Genomic DNA, 24533 nt, shown 5'->3' with positions numbered 1-24533 from the left:
ATCAAGTCGAGCTCTGAATTGTCTTATGGTTCTAAGTAGAACATCTCTAGGGATTGCTGCACAAGCTCTACGAATGCGTTCGATCATATTATCTCGCGTTGTTGGCCGTTGAGCATAAACAACATTCTTAAGATATCCCCATAAGTAAAAATCGGGAGGGGTTAAATCAGGTGAACGAGGGGGCCAGGCAACTGGGCTACCTCGCCCAATCCACCTGCCATTGTAGCGGGTGTTTAAATAATCACGAACAATGCGTGCATAATGTGGTGGTGCTCCATCTAATTGGATCCACATTCTTAGCCTTGTGGCTAGGTCTACATTTTCTAGTAATTCAGGTAAAATGTCTCGAAGTAATCTCAAAAAGTTTACCCCATTCACGTTCTCTTCAAAGAAATAAGGACCAATCAAATAGCCATTGATGATTCCACACCAGACCATAACACTCCAGCGGTGTTGATTGTCTATGGGCCTGAACCAATGAGGATTTTCATCTGACCAATAATGGCAATTATGTCTATTCAATTCTCCAGTGTTTCTGAATGTTGATTCATCTGAAAAAAGAGCGTGCCTGAAAAAGTCTTGATCTTGTTGAATCATTCGTATTGCCCATCGACAAAATCGTACTCGCAAAATCATATCATTTGGAGTTAACTGTTGTGTTAATGTTATGTGATAAGGATGATATCTTCTCGCTCTCAATATTCGGGATGCTGTTGATTGAGGTATACCTATTTCTCTTTCTATTTGTCGAGTACTAATTCTCACATACCTCACACTAACAGTGAGGATGAAGATGAATAATCGCTAGAATGGTAATAACACGAGGATCGTTTTCGTTGTATTCATGATGACGGCGTTGACGAACAAAAGCTCCATTTCGAGCTCTCTGAGTTAAGGTTTGAATAGTAACATTACTTGGGTGTCTCCTATTGGGATAGCGTTCAGCATAAAGTCTGGCAGCTGCTGCATAATTATTTCGACTTTCTCCCAAAATCATGATCATATCAACGATTTCGTTGGGACCATAATCAGCCGTGATCAAAATCAAAATAATTTGTTACAGACCAGTAAACAGGGAAACAGATTTTTTTCAATAATAATTATCGATTTAAAAGAAGTAAAAAACACGATTAAGCTTTTCTGCACTAATTTGCTATCTACATAACTGTTAAGAGTAGTTCACTCTCAAAAATTGACACTAATACAAAATAATGGAATGACTTAACTACATCAAGAATTTTGAAAATTGACACTAATACAAAATACTGGAAATCTTGAAAATTTTTTCATTTTTGAGCGCATGTCACTCTCTTTTCATTTATGGGGCTAAAAGTAGGGGTTTCCATTTCAAAAAATCAACTTGACCTTGAAATGCCCTTGAAGATCCTGTTTAACGACAGGGTCAAGATGACCATTCGTCAGCCGGGGAGAAAACTGAAAACTTTTGTGGGTAACATTTTCTCCTTGAATGCATTCGAGTTCAGCTAACCAGTTGTACTGTTATCAGCATGACCAATGACCTTGGCCATTGAATTCAAGGTCAAGACAAGGTCATATTCAAACGTAAAATTTCCCGCTCTTTCCATTTCTGGTGCCAAAAGTAGGGGTTTCTATTTGAAAAAATCGACTTGACCTTCAAATGACCTTGAAGGTCACGCTCAATGACATTGTCAAGGTCATCATCAGATAGCCAGGGAAAAATCTTAAAACTTTTATCCGAAACTTTTTTCGCTGGCATGTTTTGCCAACGAGATAATTGAGATTAAAGATTAAAATGACTCACCCCGTATATTCCCCTCTATCTCCTTATAAAAATGGGATTATCAATAAATCTTGTTTATTACCGTGACAATGAAATGTGTAATCGGCGAGCGAAACTAGTATTGAATTCACATATTTTATAATTTACGTCTTAAAAATTTAATCAATTCTTATTGTGAAATTATTTCATAATATAATTTTTTTGCAGATATATTGAACAATTGTCTGAAATGCAAGCAGCTCAGGATAGGCAGTCGAAAATGCTTGAAGGTCTTTTAAAACAGCGGGATATGTACAAAAATATGTATCAACAATGCATAATTAAGAATGTTCCGAATTCTGAGAAAAATAGAACTTTCAACAATGCAGAAGACAATGAGAACGAAACTACATCTTTTAATGTAAATGATGAACATACTACACAAAATGAATCAGATTATCAAAAAAAATTACAAGAGTCTGAAATAAAGTTTAATCAATTAAGCAATGATTTTGACTTATATAAAAAAGAAAGAGATGCTCATGAAACCCTACTTAATAACGAAATAGATAGATTACGTAAGGAATCAGAAAAAAATTCAACTAATTGTTGTCGATTAAAAGCTCAATTAGATTCCGCAAATGATCGTTTTAGTCTTCTGCAAGGAAATGTTGCAACATATAAATCACAAATAAAAATTCTAGAAGATAAATGTTCTAATTACAGTACTACAATCGGTAAGTTTTTGGAGCTTTGTTTGAGTTTAATTAAACAGTTATTTCTTAACATTTTGACACTTAATTAATGTACAATACATGGCTGTAAATTTGCGTCGCTAATAAATAATAGTGTAAAAAATATTTGAATCTAGTAACGGGTTTCAATCGTTACGCTATAACCGATCAGCTAAAAAATAGCAGCTAAAAACCTATATTTCTGTTATTAAAGTATCGACTAAAACTGTAAACATTTGAATAATTGTTTCTCGTGAAAAAATTTACATGTCGGGCATAGAAGTCGTTTTCATCGAACCACATAACTTGAATACGCAAAATGTGTAATTATAGATGTAAAATGTTGACTTTCAAATATGAATATCTAATATCGCAATGCTTATACTTTTTACGTGAACTTGTAAATATACTGATGATAACGTGCTTACTAAAAGTACTTTTTTAGCTTTTAAATACCAGGAACATTTTTTGGGTCCCGGGATTGTCTTTCTTTTCTTTCACTTTTCATCAACTCTATCCTCTTTTAAAAACTGACAATACCTGACAATGTTTCCGTTTGTGTGTCTCTTTCCTGCTTTTAAACTTTTGTTAACTTATTGTCTACTATTTCTTTGTTTTTTTATTGTTTTAGCGTTTTTTTATTTGATTTTCTTTATGACCTTCTTTCTTTCAATTTCTTCTTCCTCTTTCACATCAATTTAAGCATTTTACTCAGATCGTTATTCTTTCCACTAGGTCACAATTTTTTTCAAGTTTTTGCAATCCTCGTACGTCTGTTTTCATCCTTTCTTCCCTTTTTTTCCATTACGCTACGTACCTATTGACTTAGTTCTCTCCATTCTTGCTTATCTGTATTGACATAATTCTCATCCCTTCTTCCTGTTTTTCCTGTCTGCTGGCGAAGACCTCTACTTCTAACGCAATGTAATCGGATTCTATTCTATGCTTTGCGTAGAATAGAATCTATTGCTAAGTTTTACCGGATCCGGCCCTCATACCGATCAGAAATCAGATCATCAGAAAAATCAAACTGGTACTGGACCGCTGCCAGAATGTGCCCTGAACTTAGATCCCCCTACCTAATTAATGCTATAAAACTGTTATAAATAACCTCAAAAAATTAATTGTTTTCAGATTTTAATTTATATTCCATAGAAGCAATTACCGCGACTCAAATTGGCCCAAACAATTTATACGCTTTTTCAAAATTAACAATATTTATTTACCTGACTATATATTCATTTTTCACAATAATTATCAATTTCAATGTTTCACATCCAGCTTCCATCCCGTGACGGCTCACCTTTTCTTAATATTTTAAGTTTTTTACCCTTGTGTTTTCTTTCTCTTCTTAGCTACTTCCTTCTTTTTCTGTACTTGCTTCCATATCACCATGCTATGTTTTCTTCTCTTCTTGAGCTCTGCCTACCATCTCTCCTAGTTCTTTGTAGTTCCTTATACTTTCTTCTCTCATCTACACAGCCCGTGTCCACTAGATCACTTTTTTGACTCCCTACGTATGTCCTTATGAATTCCTTAAAGTTTCAATCTAGTCACTTTACTTTGCCCTCCTTCGTGACCGTTTTTACGGCGTTTAACAATGAAAATATGGTACTTTAGAGATTTTTGTTACATTTTATCAAAATGAATTATTTAATCAATTAAACAATATTTTAGAGTATGAGTTAAATACTCATACTTTGAAATAAACCGCATTTTTACATCATTAAATAATATTCTAAAATCAAATAACATAGTCGTGTGGCAGCAAACAATTTGAAATTTTTATTGTACTTAATAAAATGGCACAACGAAACATTAACATATCATTCTGCTTTCATTATATTATTATTTTTTCCTGGCCCTTTATCCTTCCTCTATTTTTTATTCCAGTTCTTATGATTGCTTATGCTATTATGCTGCTGATTTTTTTTTCTCTAGCCTGTCCAACATCTTTTTGACGTCTTCCTTCCTTTATCTATTCCCCTTCTCTATTATGCCTCCAAGTACTTTCCATACAACTTCCCTTCACTTTATCAACTTAAAAAGCTGGGTTAATAGTACATTATGCAAGAAGGGGAAAAAGTAGCATATTTGGTCTGCAGGTGGGTTTATTGCGTAAATAGGTAGATTTTTCGTGAGCGTGTGTAGTAACTAATTGAAGAAAAAATTTTATTGCCAGGACAGTAATCACTTGGGGTAAAATCTACTCTTGCGATAAAAATATGCTACTTTCGCCCAGCATTTCAGGGACAATAAGTGGCTGTTTCGGTCAAGTAAAGGATAATAGTATATTGTGTACCAAGGGCGTAAAGTGGGCTTTTTTAGGCCAAGTGTAGAGTTTGCAGTACAATTATCATGTTTACACACACACATACGCATATTTGATGTGAACTATTGACCATTTTCTTTAAAATATTTAAGCGGGTGATATTCATTTTTTTGCCCTTATATGCGGGCAAAAAGAATGCCTTAGAGTCCGTGATTCCAAGGTTCTTAAGCTTACTCCAGATCTCAGGGATCAGGGTCAGTCACTCCTCATCGGTCAGGGTTGACAGGCATAAATAATAAGTTCAGCTTATCTTACTCAACCTGTCTATGAGCGTAGTTTCTTGCTGGTCTATAAAATAACTGATCCCAGGGTAGATAAGATCTGCGTCTATAAAGTCTGTTGCATTCAGTCAAAAGAAAAAGTTGTGTACATCAAATATAAGTTTTGTAGTGTACTTGACACCTTTGTAAAATGCATTTTCTGATTGCGCCCTTATATAGACATGTCCTTATATTACTTATATGACTTTATATATTATGGGGTAAAGTTATTATTTTACAAAAAAATAATCGTATTTTTTTTACTATAAATCTGCAAACGTGACGGCGCTTCATCTCGAACAGTAATTCAGAATTTTTGTAAAATTTACCAATTATAATCACGTGTCTGATGCTACTTGATCATTAATTATCAATCATTGGGGCTTGCAATTAATAATTAATAATTAAATTATTTAATTATTCGGTGAATAATTGAAAAAAATTTTTTTTTAATCATCAATTGTGCGATCCTGTAATTGATAAATAATAGTTTTAATTATCAATCATCCAGGCCTTTAAGGTGGGGTTATGGTGAATTCTCTAACTTTTTATATCGTAGTCACATTTTCTTAAATTTTGTACTCATATTCGGTACAAAAAAGAGATATGATTCGTATTGTTCTTAATCGCGGCGAAATAGATGTCAAATATGTAAAGTCGAAGGAACAGCTCGCTGATATCTTCACTAAACCGCTGATAAAGCAACTATTTTGTAATTTGCGTGAAAGTTTAAATGTAATCGAATGCTCAAAATAAGTGGGAGTGTTGAAAAATACGTGCACGAGCACGGCTTTATATTTTAAGTATTTTGCTATTAAGGGTATTTATAGTCTCTCGACTTTGATAGAGACTTGTGGATCAAAACAATTAATGTGAAAATAATAACACGCTCTTTAAATTTGAGATGAAAAGGTATACTATGTATACCGTCAAACTATTGATGTTTATTGAAAAGAAAAGAGTGTGATTACAAATGTATTGACTATGGAAAATTGAAGAGTATTAGAAGAGTGTTAGAGCACCGACGCGTTAACAAACGATATTGTTTAACGGTCGACACTGTGAGGCAAGTCCTCACAGCGCTTCGGCAATACGAAAACTGAATAACACAAATCAGCGAAAGCGGCAGAAGACCGCTCGCGAAACAGGCGGAGAGAGACAGAGTAGGAGCGAGCGAGCGCGCATTGCCATGGCAACCTCATTGGTGCCGTGCGAGCTAGCGAAAACCGTCGAATTTGAACTTAAGGTGACAAGCTTCCCGAACCTTCTCCCTCTCTCTCTTCGCATATTAAACTAATATTCGAACAAAGGGAAAAACCCCACACCCAGGTAATGAAATAAACCTTTCGCCCGCTGACCGTTTCGAGACGCGTCGGTCCGCGGATTAGGATGTGTCCAGATGTGTAATAAAATGCTTCCGAACGTTTTTTTTATGTGCAGGCGAAATATGCATCTAAGCTGCAGTCCTCTGCGTGTGCAGCCCTCTGCGGACTGTAGCCCACAGTTCAGCCCTAGCACTCGACGAGGAAAGACCTCTTACTCTCGAGTCTGCTCTGCGACAACATTTTTCCTACAAATTGTATTTTTTTTTGCTATAATAAATACTGTTATTTTTACTCTAAAATCGATTGAGTTTATTTTGCTTGATAAATTCAATACTTTTTTTTAAAATCGAGTCACTATAAAATTTTAATTTCAAATAAATGCAAACATTGGCTGTAAGAATTTTGGTTTTAGTTGAAAAGGAGTGAGCAAGATCTTTGCAAGTAAGACTAATTTTTAACTATTTATTTGCAATAATTTGAAAAATATACTACAAATATGGTTCAAAATTTACAAATCTTCCTCTTTTTTTGTACCGAATATAAGTACAAAGTTTCAGAAAATAGGCCTATAATATGAAAAATTTAGAAAATTAACCAAAACCCCACCTTAATTAATAACTATTATTTAATTATCAATTATCTATTTAATCTATTCAATTAGATTAAAAAAGTAATTAATTATTTGAACCCTGGTACTAAGGTAGTCCCTTAGCTTCTTAGCACAGATTCCCTTGTAGTTTCTGTAAGTGTATGTTTTGGATACGTAACATAGTTGATGGTGTCTGTCTTTCAGTGTGATAGAAGGCGATCCTGCTAATCTATTAGCCGTAAGTCAAGCTAGGTGTTAGATTATTTTTTATGGTGAGTAGCACCATATAAAACCAATTTAAGGGAGTTCTCTTAAATGAAAGTTCTGATGAAATTGGCATCATCGGATGTGGAAAGCTGGTCAGAGTTAAAATCCCCTGGGACATTTTAGATTTTCTAATTTCAAAATGGTAGGAATTTTGATCTGATTGATCGATCGACATAAGACCTTTTTTTACATGTAGTTTAAACTATCTGAAATCACAGAAAAATATAAAAATAGGCTATATTATAATGCCTCGTCCAGGATCAATCGACAAAGTTGACGTTTTCTGTGAAGAATTAAAGATTTCCGTTACAAACTGTCTGTATCTCGATAGTGTGTGTTTGTGTGTGTGCGCGCGCGCGCGCCTGTGTAAAATGTCTGAAAATTTACATTTTATTACATTTACGAAGTTTTTTTAAATTTTATATTTATTTCTATCTATGCGCGATTATCCTTACTTAATATACAATAAATTTTCAGATAAAGTGGTAAGTACACTGAAAAAAACACAGTCGTTTCTGCTGTAAAGTCCGGTAGTTTTAACTGTTCTGCCACCGTAACGACTGTACGGTAAGAACAACGGTGTGCCACTGGTAGTTTTGGTGAGTCGAGACTCGTAAAATTGGTCGCTTACGCGGGACACCAGCAAAAACGACCGAACTGATTCTTTAAAACTGCTGAACTCTACGGTAATTTTGGCGAGTCTTCGTACAATGACAGATTACTGGTGCGAGTTCAGTTAAAATGGCTGTTTTTTTTTCAGTGTAAGCAGAAAAAAAATTGAAGGTAGAATTTATGCAGAGTTTTCAATAAGACCAGATCAAGTGCTTGCAACTCATGATACAAAGAACACTGGTAACCTAGCACGTGAGTGCTTTGAATGTCCAACAAAGTTGGCTAATTCGCTTAAAATTGACGAGCGAATTGTAATAAATATTGCTTTGGTACTGCAACTGCTGAGGAGTAAAATGAATCTAAATCTTGAAAAGTTTAAAACTTAGTGCTGAGAAACTTATAAAATGCATTATGAGCTGTATTTGTGGGCTCGCATGAACCCAAGCTTGCATAAATTACTAAAACATGATTCCAGCATTATTCGCCAGTTTCGGAAGAGTCCGATGGCTTACTATTCAGAAGACGCCAATGATTCCTGGCATAAGCATTATCGTAAAAACATGATAAGTCATTTCAGACAAGTGAACAGTAAGTGCCGCATATTAGACATCTTTAAGAGAGCTGTTTATCTAACAGATCTAAAAATGTCGTTAATTTATATTGTAGAACGCACAAAGATCAAAAAGTAGGTCATTACGACATAAATAGAAAATTATTTGATTCAAAGGTATATATTGTTATTTTTGATTCAAATGTATGTATTGTTATTTTTTGTCGCAAAACATTCTTATTTTAGGCGTATCCTTATTTATATGAAAATTTATATTTATTTTTTTAGCACAAATGATGATATGCTTAGTGATAAAAGCAGTTAAGCTAATGAAGACATTGATATGGATAAGACAGATAGTATAAATGATGAAAGTAATATGAGCGATTACGATTAAATTAACTGCTACTTTATATTTAATGCAATTAAGAAAATAAGAACTTGTTATGTAACATTAATCAATTATAGAAACAATTTTTAGGCATGACCGCGACACAGAAGTGCCTTATAGTTTTGGCAGCGAAAAATGTGTGAGATGCGATATCTCACGCAATTTTCGACTGATCAGGCTGAAATTTTGGAAGGATTCACCACTCGTGCAAACTAAATAACTATTTTTTATCCCGATCCTCTAGTTTTATTTGGAATGCGGACACAATTTGTTCGATTTTCGCGTGCATTTTTGAATAAAAATTTTGGTGTTACACAATTGTTTCTGTGAGACTTTAATCAATCAGGTTAAAAATTTGTGTGCGAACTCCCCTCATAAAAGTAAGCTGACAGATTTATTCCGGACTTGATCATGCATGTATACGCAGAAAAAATTGTAGATCTTTGAAAAATACAACTTTTTCTGATTAACATAAAATCATGAAAATGCTTATAACTCGAGTTTACAACCCAAAATCGATTTGATACAACTTCAAAACCAATTATTTGCCATAAAACTTTGCGGATTTATATTTTACATGAAAATGTTGAATGTAGAAGTTGTATATATTTTTGAAACAGAACTTTTAACCGCGACAAACATTTTTGGGGTCGCTTTAACGAAGGACAAATCTTCAAAAACGGTTTTAACCGCATATAATTTAATATAAAACTATCAAAAAACGCTTTTATAGTAAAATAATAAGATATTTCTTTGTTGGTTTTGTTAACCTGCATAATATTGTTAAATCATTATTTATATTTATAATTAAAAATATTATATATACATAAAAGATAATTAAGGTGTCAGTAATAAGAATAATAATTAAATTCTTTGTGATTATGACATATGTAGAAATAAAAATATACGAACATCAATTAAAGCAATAAAACTAAAAATATGTGTTTTGAATAAACAAAATTCTTTTATAAAAAAATTGTCAAAAATAATCTCTAATCATCATCAAATAAGATATAATTTATTAATTTATTATAGCGGTTCCCGTTAAAAAAATACAATGACCCACAAATGACCTTGAAAATCGAGTTCAAGGTCAAAGGTGTTGGTGTCATTAGATGGCCCCTTTTGCTCCCTTCAACTTTTGTCAAGGTCATCTTTCGACATCAGTAAAATAAAACCAGACAAACAGCTGTTTAGCAGATTTTTTGTTATTTGACCTGAATTGACCTTCTCAAGGTCACCAAAGCAAACTTAAAATATCCTTTGCGACGTAATTTTTTCCGCTCTATCCGATTCCAAGGTCTAAAATAGAGGTTCATATTTAAAAAAATCACAGTTACCCCCAAATGACCTTGAAAATCGAGTTCTTTACCCCCTTCAACTTTTGTTAAGGTCATTTTTCGTTAAAATTAGTTTTTCCATGGTTTTTTTCGTGGTCGGATTAAAATGAAACACCCTGTATATGTATATATATGTGTATATATATATATATATATATATATATATATATATAAATATAAATTTCGTTATGATTTTAAAAAACAATTTATGTGTTAAGGTAGATAAATATATTAAATATAAAACTAACAATTAGATTTTTGTTTGTGTTCATAAATAAAGTATTCAATGAAAACATTGGGTTTACTATCGTACTTAATTATATTTCGTAAAAAAAGAGAACATTGGTTGGAATTAGGTTAGATACACTACTAAAAGAATATAAATTCGTTTTTTTTTCGATAAAAGTGTGATTATTATAAAAAAAATCTATTAAGTTATGTGCATACATTTTAGTACAGTTGTTTGCACAGTTTTTCGTACATATTTTTACATATAATTTGATTGTCTTTTTGTGATTCCTAGAAAATCCATATAGTAAACAATAATTGATATAATAAAATTTTACGTAATTATTATTATATAGATAATAACAAAATCTATGGTTTGAAAAAAAAGTTAATATTAAAAGTTTTGGAATTTAAAACCATAGTTTAGTTGTTACTATTCGGTTGATAACATTTATATAAAATGATAGTTTACATTTTTTGCAGAAATTTATGTAGAAAATTCTGCATATATATATATATATATATACAAATGATATATATGTGTGTGTGTGTGTGTGTTTTTGTGTGTATATGTATATTTATATAGTGTATCGATCAAATAAATAAATAAACATTGTAATATTCGTATTGCTTGTTACTGATTATTATTTATAAATTAATATTCAAACAAAAAATTATAAATAGTTAAGCATATTTAATGTATAATTTTATAATGGTCATTAATTGAAGGAGTCAAAATAATCAATCAAATTGTAATAATATAATATTTTTTGAGTACGATTTGAATATTGTAACGTGGCTCGATTTCGGGGAAAAACTCGGCAATACTTGAGCGGATCGCAATCCCTCGATGCGACGAACTCTCTAAACGCCTGTGATTAACCCGCGTGGCAACGCAGCTTGCCGCGAGAGAAAATAATGTTAAAAGAATCCCACAAGAATTTATCTGTAATAATGATCTGACCACAGAAATTGTTGGTCATAAAATTGATACAAATGATTTATCTTTATAGTCCAGTCGAATTAGGTGGAATCTCGTAATATATTTTCAAAAATTAAATACAGCAATGTTTCTGCACTTTATGGCGTAAAAAGGTATGTAGAATGATAATTTCCAAAAACTAACTAAAAAGGAGTAGAGGAAAGTTGTCAAATTTGCATATAAGTGGCAAAATTACGTGTTTTTTTTTCAAATTTCAAAAAGTTAAAATTAAGATGCTGTTTGCAACCAACAAAGTGGGACGTCTAAAAAAGCGTTATAAATAAATCCCGGCAGGGTAAGAGAAAAGTCGCTATGGAATTCGCTCTTGTTGCGTTGAATAGAGCATATTTTTGTCGTTATTCTCAAAAAAGAAAAATTCATCTAGGTCTCTTTCTTTGGAAGATAGTTTTTTTTATAACGTCAATTATTAATAAACTTTTCGACGTATCGAACTGACATTTTGGGAATAATTAAAGAAAGAGTTCAACTTCAATTTTCAAACAGTTTCACATTGATATTCTAGTTAATAAACGCGCTAGCAAGAGTGAATGTTAACGTGAATGAACTACCTGTGCGCGCGAGGAGGAACGCTGAGCTCAAATTTAAATTATTTAAATTTGAGTTTGCGACGAAATTTTGTTATAAAAATGAAATTTTGTGACGGCATCGCATTCGTCTCGTGAAGATACCCAAAAAAAATCATTAAAATCCACCGAGCGGTTCTCGAGTTACAGAGACCCGAGCGAATTTGAAAAATTCAAATCAAAAGTCGGGCGCGCATGCGCGCACTCAGCGTTCGGTATTTTTCTTTTTTCACACGTTTCTTTGGTCCAAATAGAACCTGTAACCGCGATATTAACTTATGAAACCACCGGTTAGTAATTACACAATTAGCTGCAAAAAAATCATTAAAATAAGTTAACAAATGTAATTAGCAACAATTTGACGGTCAATCAAATCAGTTTTTGGCACACATATTGACAGTTGTATTGACCATCTTTTCCATAAGTTTCATCAACATCTATAGATTTTTGCAATAATAGTGCCTAATTTTCGAAAACGCATTTTTTCGCGTTCGGTATTGATTTTACACTTGATTGAATGTTTTTACACAACTAATTGATGAAAAAATAATTCAGGTGCATTTATGTGTAGATAATTTAAGTACCTTCAACATAGTATGAGTTATTTTTAGATCGATCGTCTAGATTTTGATCGGCACTGAAAAAACTAAAAAAAAACACGTAATTTTGCCACTTATATGCAAATTTGACAACTTTACTTTACTCCTTTTTAGTTAGTTTTTGGAAATTATCATTCTACATACCTTTTTACGCCATAAAGTGCAGAAACATTGCTGTATTTAATTTTGTTACCTTCAAAATCTAATTCGACTGGACTATTAAGAAACAAAGTAATTTTATCACCTCTAAATTCCAATTTATTAAAAATTGATGAAAAAATAGTTAAAAATATTGATGGAACAAGCTTACTCTTTTATAGTGATGATAAAATTCAGAGTGAAAATTATGCCTTATAAACTTAAAATCTTATAAACCCAATACCAACTGAATTCATTGTCACCAAATGGTTTACTACCACATAAATTAATCTTGAAAAAAGGGGCAATAGTTAGTTGTTTAAGAAATTTAGATATCGATGGCGGTTTTTGTAATGGAACATTGTTATTAAAAATATTAAAAAATATTTATTAGATAGAGAAATTATAACTGGTAGGTGTTCTGGTAAAATCGTCTCATCGCCACAAATCGATCTAAGTTCATCATTGAATGAAATACCGTTTCGTATAATAACAGGACAATTTACGATAAAATTGAGATTTTCTATGGCTATAAATAAATCTTAAGGTCAATCTTTTGACAAAGTTAGAATCTGTTTATGAACTTCAGTATTCAGTCGTGGTCAATTATATGTTACTTTATCAAGAGCGACATCGAGAAATAAGTTTAAATTATTTCTCAGTAAAAAGTATATTTATGAACACAATGACGATAAAAAACGAACAAAATTAGATATTGATACTAAAATATATACAAAAAACATAGTATATTTGGACAATTTTTTACAAAAACTTAATTTTTCAAAAATAAAATGAATTAAATAAATTGTATGTATACTGGTATTTGTTTGTCTGAGTTATCACCATTATAAAGTCTAAATAAATAATACTTATATACAAATTGATTGGCTGACTTATCGCTAATATAAAGTCTAAATATATAATACCAATATACAAATTGTTCGTCTCAGTTATCGTCATTATTGTTCCTAAATATATACCATAATAACGAGTTCATTTTTTTGTTGTTGAATTATTGCTACTGTCATTTTTATATATAACAATAATAATAACCGCTTGTTAAAGATATCAAAAAATGTATTACATGTGATAGTTATGATACTGGCTGTTATTATGATCTCAAATTTTATCATTATTATTAAAGTGTGATATTTTAACTATTTTGCTTCGTCCTAGAAGAAGCTTTGTAATAGTAAAATTTAAAGTTTCGCTAAAACTTCGTAGAAACGTATTTAGAGGTGTTTAGAGTTCGAATCAAGCGTTATTAGAAAATGTCTGTGTGAATGGATATGTGTGTGTATGTACGCATACCGTTATGATTCTGGAATCATACGATTGATCGTAATAAAATTTGACATGCATGTATGTTTTCTGATTATGAATTTGGGAATTTTTTTGTATGATTCTGACCATTTTATGGCCATATTATAACCATTATTTGATTTTAAAAAAAATATTTTTGCTTATTTTCGATAAAATAATTTTTACAATATATTAAACAACAGTATATCTAAAATGTCATAAAATTGCCTACTTTTTCCCGCAAGATTTTTCAGATGGACCGTTCCGTTCCATTTTTATGATGAAAAGGTGATTTAAAAAAAAATATTAATATTTCCAAAACTAAATTGTCAAACGTTTTGAAAAAATATCAATAAAAAACAGTAATATCTATTTGCTGTTAAAATTTTAAACCATTTCGATGACTACTTTCTGAGCTAAAAATCACAAACAAAAAAAATGGGTTTTTTACAGGGTGTCCCATTTTAACTTACACAGCTGAATAACTCAAAAAATTGCAAGTCATTTAAAAAATGTTTCAAATAAAAGTTAGTGGGTATCGAAGGACTGATCCAGCCATGACCTTAGCCATGACCTTGACCTACATTCTCAAGGTTATATTAAGGTCAAATTTAGTTTTTCAAATGAAAACCGCTATTTTTGACCTCGGATTCCGAAAGAGCACAAAATTCTACGTTCGGATAGGTATTCATGTTAGGGGTCAAAGTGATCCCTGAAGGTCATTTCAAGGTCGAATTCCCGCTTGGTGCAGATAAGCTGGTTAATCATGATATTGCTGTTTAAGTGAAAGAATGCCATAGATCGGTGATTCGACAATCATATGTAACTAATGCATGAAATGACGCTTTGCATGACCCGGCCACTCAAGGGACAAGTCAGTACAGAGTCAAAGATTTATCAATAACTAGACCTCCTCTCCGCGATGCTTACTCGTGCATTTTTCATGCCGCGTATAAGCACCCCCGGAGCCGACGACGAGAACGTGGGGGGTATTCCGACTCCATTTCATTGGCTCTGAAAAGGGCCGATTTCTGTTCCTGTAGCTCTGAAAAGATCCAACTAATGAAGGTTAGATCGTTCCGTGATCCAGCCAGTTAACGCAAGATTGTGCAGCAGTCCAGCCAATGAAGGCAAGAGAATTACACAATACAAGATAATTGTTCAGTCTGGCCAATTAAAAAAAATCAATAATATTCTAATCATTGTTTTCAGCTCTCTCTGTGCGAATTAAATGCTCAAAGTGAGCACCATTATTTTCCAAGCACAACAGCAACCGACGACGAAAGTGTTTCACGTGTTATTGCTTCACAGGCTCTTCTTATTCTATCCATCATATTTAATCTTGTTGTTGGAGCTTGGCCACACACAGCATCTTTTACGTATCCCCACAAAAATAAATCTAGTGGGTTCAGATCCGGTGATCTAGGAGGCCACAAGAATGGCCCAGCCCGTCCTATCCATGGATTTGGGAATCGTTGATTCAAAAATGTTTGTTCGTCACGAGCATAATGAGCGGGGGCACCATCTTGTTGATACCACAAACGTAGTCGGACTCCAAGTGGAACATTCTCTAGGTATCTTGGCAAATCATTTTCAAGAAATTCTAAGTACATTGCACCATTAATGGTACTTTCAAAAAAATGTGGTCCAATCACTTGACCGTTACAAATGCCAACCCATACGTAGACGCTCCAACGATGTTGATTTAGCACCTCACGATACCAATGTGGATTTTCTGGTGACCAATAATGGCAATTATGCCTATTGAGACTACCATTGCTGATGAATGTAGCTTCATCGCTAAAACAAACCTCCCAAAAGAAATTTGGGTTCAGATTTAACATCTCAAGAGCCCATCTACAAAATTGTACTCTGAGTACGTAATTTGCTTCGCTTAATTCCTGTACTAGAGTAATGTGATAAGGATGCTAATTGACTGATTGTAACCATCTATGACCTTCATTTTGGCCTTCCCTACAGAATGGTGTAGTTGATTATTAATTTTAAGGTTAGCTTTCGTCCTTCGCTGATATCTGGAAAACCACGATACACATGGAAAAAGTAAAATCTGTTGCAGATTCGTGTCGACGCTCTCTATCGATCTGTGCAGTCTAAATGTAAAAAGTTTTGTTTTTAAGCTTAAGTAATCGGTTTCTGTTTGTACACCAATTTTTATTTGAAACATTTTTTAAATGACTTGCAATTTTTTGAGTTATTCAGCTGTGTAAGTTAAAATGGGACACCCTGTATATCGTACGATTACGGGAGTAAATAGTATATTGGGCAACTAGGGTGGAGGGGGGCTATTTCTAACGAGGGTGAGATTTGAGCACGAGTTGGAGTCGAGTACTCAGATCTCACTCGAGGTAGAATTTGCCCTCCCCCCCCCCCCTTGTTACACACTGTACTTTTTTTTTTATAAGTGCCGGTAAAGACCCGTTTTCATGCAAATAGAGTGAATGGTAAGTTGCGCGTTTTAAGTCGTAATTCAAAAATTTCCTAATTTTTTCAAAATTTTCCAAAATTTTTTCAAAATTTGATTCATTTTGAGTGTTTTTGAGTAGCGAGAGGGAATGATTCTCTCTCGCTGCAAAGGGAGGGAATGGTCATTCCTTCCTGCACGCTCGAAATGAAAAGCTTGCCATTCACTTTAGATGCATGGAAACGGGTATTTTTCATGCACGTGTTAAGAAAAAGACTTTAATTAAGTTGAAATTTTTGGAAAACATCGATCTTTTGATCACCTTGGCTAGGTTCTTTTTACAGCTTATAAAACCATTTAGTTTAAAAGATATTAGGATTCAAATTCTTTGTCTCTCACCCTGTATACCCTGTGTAACTAAAAATTACTATCTTTGTTAAACCTTCTAACCCGCTAACTAAAGTTCAGAATGTTTTGAGAAAATTCATGATTTTATGGTTATGACAAATTCATGATTTTAAGGTTATGACAAAAGCTTATATTATTTAAAATATTACGGGTTGAATTTTTTGATGAAAATTATACGATTTGATATTTTGATGGGTGCTCCTTTGGTAAAATAATTAAGATTGAAAGTATTTTAAAAATCATTAATAGAAGTACTGTATATTTGAAAAATATTTTATCTTTTGGAACTATAAATTTTGTTAGAGAAAGCTACGTGCCAAAGAATTGGCAGCGATTTTTTTATATTATTTCCAACTATAAATTATGATATTCATAGTAAAAAATGTTTACACAGGTCGAAGAATCTATTATTATATTTATTTGATTTAAATATGTAATGATAGTGCCCAAGAAAACAGATAATTCCCCAGCAAAACTACCGTTTTTACGTTAATTGTTCATTTAAAATATAGCACATATAATAATGAATCAATTAAATAGTATAATAGAAAAATTGATATAAGGGTGTTCTTATTAGAACATCTATATCTAATAATTACGACAGGCTCAATTTTGTAATAAGCAGAGAGCAAGTTTTATTTATACTACAATCCAAAGTTTATCACGAATTATTATAGTTTGAAATAAAATATATACTTTGGGTTCCAAAAGACCCTCACGATGACGGGATGTCAACTTCATCAGATATTTCGTAGACAATGCCCAGGTGCCAGGGCGACTTCCAGGAAGACGGGACATCAACTACGGATAAAAGCACCAGATATCGATTGAAATCATCGTCAAATATCTGTCACATCTTGTAGATCATGTCTAGGTGCCAGGGCGACTTCCAGGGCGACGGGACATCGTCTATAGATGAAAGCACCAGGTCTCGATTAAAATTATCGTCAAATATCTGTCATATCTCGTAGACGATGTCCAGATGCCAGGACGACTCCCAGGACGAAGGAACATCGTCTATGGATGAGAGCACCAGATATCGATTAAAATTACTGCCAAATATCTTTCATATCTCGCAGACGATGTCCAAGTGCCAGGATGACTCCCAGGACGACGGGACATCGTCTACAGATGAGAGCACCAGATCTCGATCAAAATTATCGTTAAATATCTGTCATATCTCGTAGCGATGTCCAGATGTCAGGACGACTCTTAGGATGACGAGATATCGTCTACGAATGAGTGCACTAGGTGTATATGTATATCTTATAAAGACCAGAAATATCAACTTATTTACTGAAATATGTTGTGATATACGTGTGTATCACAATATATTTCAGTAAATAAGTTAATATTTCTGATCTCATCATAATTATCTCCAGCATCATGTAATCTTGACCACATCTGATAATTTTTATTTGGCATTTTTATACATATAATCCTGTACGATTAGTGTATAAAAAAATTATACTTTTTTACATCAATTAAAAGATATTTATATTTGTACGTACGTACGTACGCTACTTAGCTAATGTTTACTGTTATTGTTTACAAAAACTAATCATTTAAAAATTTAATTTCTGTGATGAATCTATGTGTTGATATACAAAGATTACAATAATTTAACAAAAATTTATTTTCACGAAATATATCTACATAAGATAGGGATGTTTACAGAAGATAGTTTTCCAAATTAAAGAATTTTAATATTATGTAGATTTAGTGTAACGCGATTATCTTAGCAAGATCATTGCTGAATGGGCCTTAAATTTTTTTGTAAGTTTCCTTTATCCTACAATGGTAATAGAATAAGCTCGATCTCGTGTATATATAGCGAATATTGTCACGTCCAAATATCACTAAAAACGGCTTTTAGGTAACTCGAATTTGAAGAATTCTATAAGAAAATATTAAATGGAAAAGTTGTTGAAAATATAGCGCCAACTGCCGACGCTAGAGTCTCCTTAAACTCGTCCCACCACGTGACAACCTGCGGAGTTCGGCGACGCCGCTTGCTCTCCGCCTCACTCCTTGTCGAGCTCTCGAGCCGATAAGACGCTTACGCTATTATGTTCATGCTACCTTATTCTTCGTCTTATACAATAAAGCCACATCCTTGTTTTTTCTTAAATTGTGATTACTTATTCACGATTCCTTTACCTGCCCGCGTGTAGAATTTGCATTTTAACAACAAAAGTTGCAGGTCCTTAAAAAATAAAACTTTTCCCTACTAACATCATTACTAGCCCCTCGAAGGATTGCCACCTTGTCGTGTGCCCGATGGGCTGGTGAGGGGGTTCCTCTGGTCGATTGTGCGGCGGATCTCGGACCCGGACCCAGTCAAAGAGAGTGAATGTTTTTCGCTGTGTCTGATTCTTTGTTAAACGGGCTCTCAAATGTATGTCGATCCCCGTAAAAAGGGCTCTCACTCGAGTGCGGAATCCCCCTAAAAAGGGCTCTCCCTTGCTTCAGACTCTTAATGGGCCTGGGGGCGGGACTCACTCAACTGTTCTCGTCTCAGAGAAAGGAGAGCGAAAACTGCCTGGCAGACCGACTAGAGGCTAGGAGCAATCCCCCAACCAGGCGAAGGCGGTAGTGCCGGTTGGGAAACACAACACATGAACGCACATGTTAAAAGACAAAGAAAGAGCCAGGACAGACGGGAGTAGAGGTCATAAAAGTCGATCCTGGCCTTAATACGGTAAGCACAGAAGTAGATGCGGGTAGCGGTGCTCTCGAACAAGATCTGGAAGTCATTATGATTGCCGCAGCATACTTTCCTTATGAGAAAGCGTGCCCACCAAAGGAAATAGTCGAATTAATTAGAGAATGCGAAGCCGAAGGCTCAAAGCTTATAATGGGTTGTGACGCAAACGCACATCACACATGTTGGGTCAGCCCAGACTGCAATTTTGGAGGAGAAAGCAATGAACATGGGCTTTCTTAATACGAGCGGTAGACCCACGTTACGAAACGCCGTAAGGGAGGAGGTCATAGATATCACCCTGGCCTCCAGGAACGTGTGGTCTGAGGTTATGGACTGGAAAGTGTCGGAAAAAGTCTCCATGTCGGACCACCAACACATCGTGTTCAGACTTGGCGGAAAAAGTACGCTCGATCAGGATCTTATAAGGAACCCTAGGAAAACAAACTAGGTAGGATACAGAGAAGAACTTAAGGCTAAGATCAGTTGCTTCCTGTCACATACGGGACGGCGGAGGACATTGATCACTGCAGTAGGATCCTAAAGGACATAATAATAAGTTCTTACAAGAACAATTGTGAATTTAGACTAAAGAGGCCATCGAAGGGCGCTCCCTGGTGGAATAAGTTACTGAAGAAACGCAGGAAGAAAGTAAGGCGGCTATACAACCGGTCCAAGCGCGAAGTGTGACAAGGACAAACGGGCGTATAGAGCGGAGCAAAAGCCTAAGCACATTATCAGACACGGCCAGGCTGTGCAGTGTTCTGCAGCACCCGAAGAAGCCACTGACAGACTCAATCAGATTAGTAACAGGGGGCTGGGCAATGAATGGACAGGAGGACCTAAAGGGCTTGATGGAAACCCACTTTCAAGACTTCAGGGGCTAGGTTAGAGGCCGTTCAGCTGATGCCCGCGGAGAAGACTGAAGACTGGCGAAACGGGTAACAGACAAGGTAAGGATAAGGTAGGCTATAGGGACGTTCGAGCCTTACAAGACGGCAGGTTTGGACGGTATTTTCCCGGCCCTGCTGCAGCAAGGCATGGACGTATTAGTCCCAGCCTTAGAGAAATTGTACCGAGCCTGTCTAGCACTAGGATATGTGCCGGAAAAATGGAGGCAGGCAAGGGTGGCTTTCCTGCTCAATCCAGGTATACACATCACGCGGTTGCAAAGGCCTTCAGGTCAATCAGCATGACCTCGTTTTTACTCAAAACCCTGGAAAGGCTGGTTGACAGATATATCAAGAAGTAATCATTAGTAGAAGCGCCGCAGCACAACAAGCAACATGTTTACCAGACAGGAAAGTCAGTGGACACAGCGTTGGTGGACGCGATTAGCTCTTCAAAAGGGCATGAAAAACAGGGGTTTGGTATTGGTGGCTTTCCTAGACATCGAGAGGGCTTTCAATTACACAACCGGCGAGGCGATTTCAGCAGGCATGGAGGAGCACGCAATATTAGCAACTGTCGCCAGGTGGATCAGCGTTATGCTGAGGACCAGAACGATAGTGGCTGCCTGGGAAGCGTACTCTTGCAAAGGAGTGGTGAGGAATGAATGCCCACAAGGAGGGGTGCTGTCACCTACACTATGGTGCCAGGTGGTGGCCAGCTTGCTCTGCATCCTGAACGAGGCTGGTATAAACGCACAGGCATATGCAGATGACATCGTCATTCTGATTAGGGGGGACGACGAGGACCTGCTAGCAGGTCTAATGCAGTTCGCACTGAGCCTGGTGGAGAAATGGTGTAATAAAGTAAAACTCGGGGTTAACCCCAACAAAGTCAGTGTCATGCTGTTTACGAACAGGTAAATGACCAAACCAATGGAAGGGCTTTAACTCCATGGTTAAGCTCCAGTTAAAAACTCACACCATGGAACTGGACAGGGTGCAAGGATTAGTTATGGAAAGAATCACGGGTTCCATGCGAACGACACCTACGGTCGCTATGGAAAAACTGTTGGAACTCCCCTCACTAGGCAAGGTGATTAGGGCAAATGCGTGCAGGGCGTTCTGCAGAATAGCGGAATCAACGAACTGTGCAGAGTTCAAGGATGCGGCACTTCTGGAACATGTAATACCACTAATAGAAGAAAGAGGTTGCGACAGAATGGCGGAAAGAATTTATTTCTCTAAATCATTGTCGATTGTGATCCCGGAAAGGGAAGAATGGAAGGCGGGATCACAAGAACTCGTTAAAAGCAGTGTAGTGTGGTTTACCGACGGCTCTAAGAATGAGAATGGCGTAGGAGCTGGAGCCTGTGAAAAGGTGGATACACAAGAGATTGTGTGCTCGCTTGACCAGCATGCTACAGTTTTCCAGGCAGAAATCAGGGCCATCACAGAGGCAGCCAAAAGGCTATTGGAGAGAGGCACAAAGAACTGTATGCTTCTAATCGAACAGCAGGGCAGCTCTCATGGCGCTAGATAGTATCAGTATCTCCTCATAAGAGGTATGCAATAAGATGGGCAGCAACAGCAGTGGAACTTAGGACTGAGCAACTCTAGGAGGTGCAAGTGGTGCGAGTACGAAGAGGAGACCACCTTCCACCTGCTGTGTGAATGCCCAGCTTTGGCATCAATTTGCCGAGTTGCCGAAGCTATAAACAAGGGTTTATAAAGTAACTTCTTAAGGTACAGGAGGAACAGCACAATGGGCTTCGCCTGAGTGCTCGACCGGCACGTGCCCGTGCAGGAGCCGCCGTAGTTCACCTCCACCAACTAGGACTATGACTAACATCATTACTAAAAATGATTCTGATTCGAGTTAACAGCCAAAAATCGTTTTTTACAGTACAATAAATCAGTTTCAGTTATTTATAATAAAATTTTGCGGACGTACATTTAAAATAAAAACATTTAGTATAAAAGTTATAGATGTTTTAAAAATAACACTTTTTACCGTGACAATTATTTTTTCAAAACGATTTTGAAGAAATCCTGTTTAATTTCCATCGTTAATAACGATATCCTCTAAAAAATAATCCTTGGGGCTTCTTTTTGCCATTTATTTTTATCTTAAAAGCAATAAAATAAGTTCAAAAAAAAAATCTGTGTAAATAGCATTTTTTTTTTATTTGAACCATTTTTTCTGCACTAAATGCATAATATATAGGTTTAACCTGCATCTTGTGAACACAGCATCTCCAAAAATACAAATTACATTAATGATATAAAATATAATAAATATTATTATATAGTGTATCTTAGAACGATTAGCTTTTCCTTCTTTAAAATGATCCATTCTGACGCAGATAGTGCGTTCCAGGATCTTGCCTGGGGTATCCAGCATGCAGAGTGGTCTGTATGATGAAGACTCCTGGGGTGGCTTCTTTCCTTTTGGTAGAAGTACGAGTCGCTGGGTTTTTCAGTTTGTGGGGAATGTTTCCTCTTCTAGACATCATTGTACACTACGAAGACCACTGGATGTGCGTGAATGGCATGTTTCAATGCAATATTTGGAATACCATTCGGTCCTAGGACCTTGTTATTTCCTACCCTTCTGCAGACGGCTAACGACTCCTCAATTGTGATCGGCGGAATAGCCTCTTCATTCGCACCTCTTTATATGACACTTGGCTCTCCCAGTTGCCTGGGGAACAGTTTGATCACTATCCGGTGTAATAGTTCCGGGTATTTTGGTGGTGGCACGTAGCTTCCTTTAATCTTCTTTATTACTATTTTATACAGTCGACCCTAAGGGTCCTGTTCGACCTCATCCTGTAATTTCTTAAGACACCGTCGTTTGGTTTTGCGGATTCTCTTCCTAAGACTCCTTTTAGCGTCCTTCATTTCTTGTCTGCGGGCATCTAGTATTTGCTAGCCTCTACCAGTTTTATAGTATTTCTTTCTCGCCCGTTGTTCTCGTCTTCTGGTTCAGTGGCACTCGCTACGTGCACTTGCAATCTCCTTGTCCCACCAGTATACTGGTGGTCGTCTACTGTATGCCACTCTTCGAGGCATAGCAGCATCACATGCTCGGGTGATGTTGACCGTCACCTGCTCCGCCTTGCTGTTTGCCGTTTCAGACAGTTGTATTTCCTCTAGTGCTAACAAGAACATCTCCTTATCATAATCCTTCGTTTTCCAACTAACTCTATTAGTCGTTTTACTCGCGCTGGGTCCCTGTTTTGATATTCCCACCTCCATTATTATGGCCTGGTGATTACTATGCGTGTAGTGCTCACTTACTGTCCATGAATCAACTGAGCCAATAAGGCTGCTGCTAACAAACGTCAGGTCGACAATAGACCTTGCGTCTCCTTTTCTAAAGGTGTGGGTGCATCTTTGGTGAACTACGACCAAGCATCAAAGTCGCCTAAAATCAGTACCGGTTTCCTCCCTACTGCGTCTTGTATGAGCTGATCTAGCAGTTGCTTGAACCGCGGGCAGTCAGTCAGGCCCAGGATTCGGTTAGGGGAAAGTTTTAGTAAAGACTCTTTTTATATGATTTAACAATAACAAATATATTTGATGTTAAAATTAACAATGTGAATGATTTATGTTAAATCCCACCTGTAACAGAAATCAGTGCGATTGCAATATTTTCGAAGTGACTATAAAGCTACGGTGCGATAATATTTATGCGGCTGCGGCGTCGGTGATTTGGCACGGTGTCGGAATTTCAAAGCGGTGACAGGATTCGAGGTTAGGTTTGCATTCGAAGGCGCACGGCTACGTCGATCCGAATGTGTCGCGTAATAATGATTTCGATCATTCTGTGTGCGCACAGTGGCAGTCGGATTGGTATTACGGTATTTTACGGTCATCCTTAGACTCGCAGAGGCGCGTGCGCCCGACTCTGCGGATCCTCGTCGCTGGCCTCGTTCCTCCTTTTGCTCTGTGTGCGCACAGTGACAAAAGGAGTCGGGAGACGTCGGCGTAAAGGTGGTTTCGAAAGTGAGAGGTTAACCTCAAATTCATCAAGACGTGAGCGCACGACTCGGCGATCTGTTGGTGAGCGTTTCATTACTTCCTCAACCCTGTGTGCGCACAGTGGCAGAGGGAGCAGTGATACGTCAGGATG

The 24533-nt window shown here is 35.9% G+C and overlaps 1 protein-coding gene across 5 annotated transcripts in view; it reads left to right on the top strand.

Moving 5' to 3' along the window:
• LOC100679291 (nucleoprotein TPR) overlaps window positions 1–24533 on the top strand; it is a 344349-nt gene that overhangs the window by 139245 nt on the left and 180571 nt on the right. For all 5 annotated transcript variants that reach the window (XM_031921530.2, XM_031921529.2, XM_031921528.2 and 2 more), the window contains one exon: window positions 1970–2478. In XM_031921530.2, the coding sequence (XP_031777390.1) occupies window positions 1970–2478 (509 nt within the window). The remainder of the gene's footprint in view (window positions 1–1969; window positions 2479–24533) is intronic.

Source organism: Nasonia vitripennis (assembly GCF_009193385.2).
Source record: "Nasonia vitripennis strain AsymCx chromosome 1 unlocalized genomic scaffold, Nvit_psr_1.1 chr1_random0012, whole genome shotgun sequence".
Taxonomy (NCBI): Eukaryota; Metazoa; Arthropoda; class Insecta; order Hymenoptera; family Pteromalidae; genus Nasonia; species Nasonia vitripennis.
This window is presented reverse-complemented; position numbering and strand designations above follow the sequence as displayed.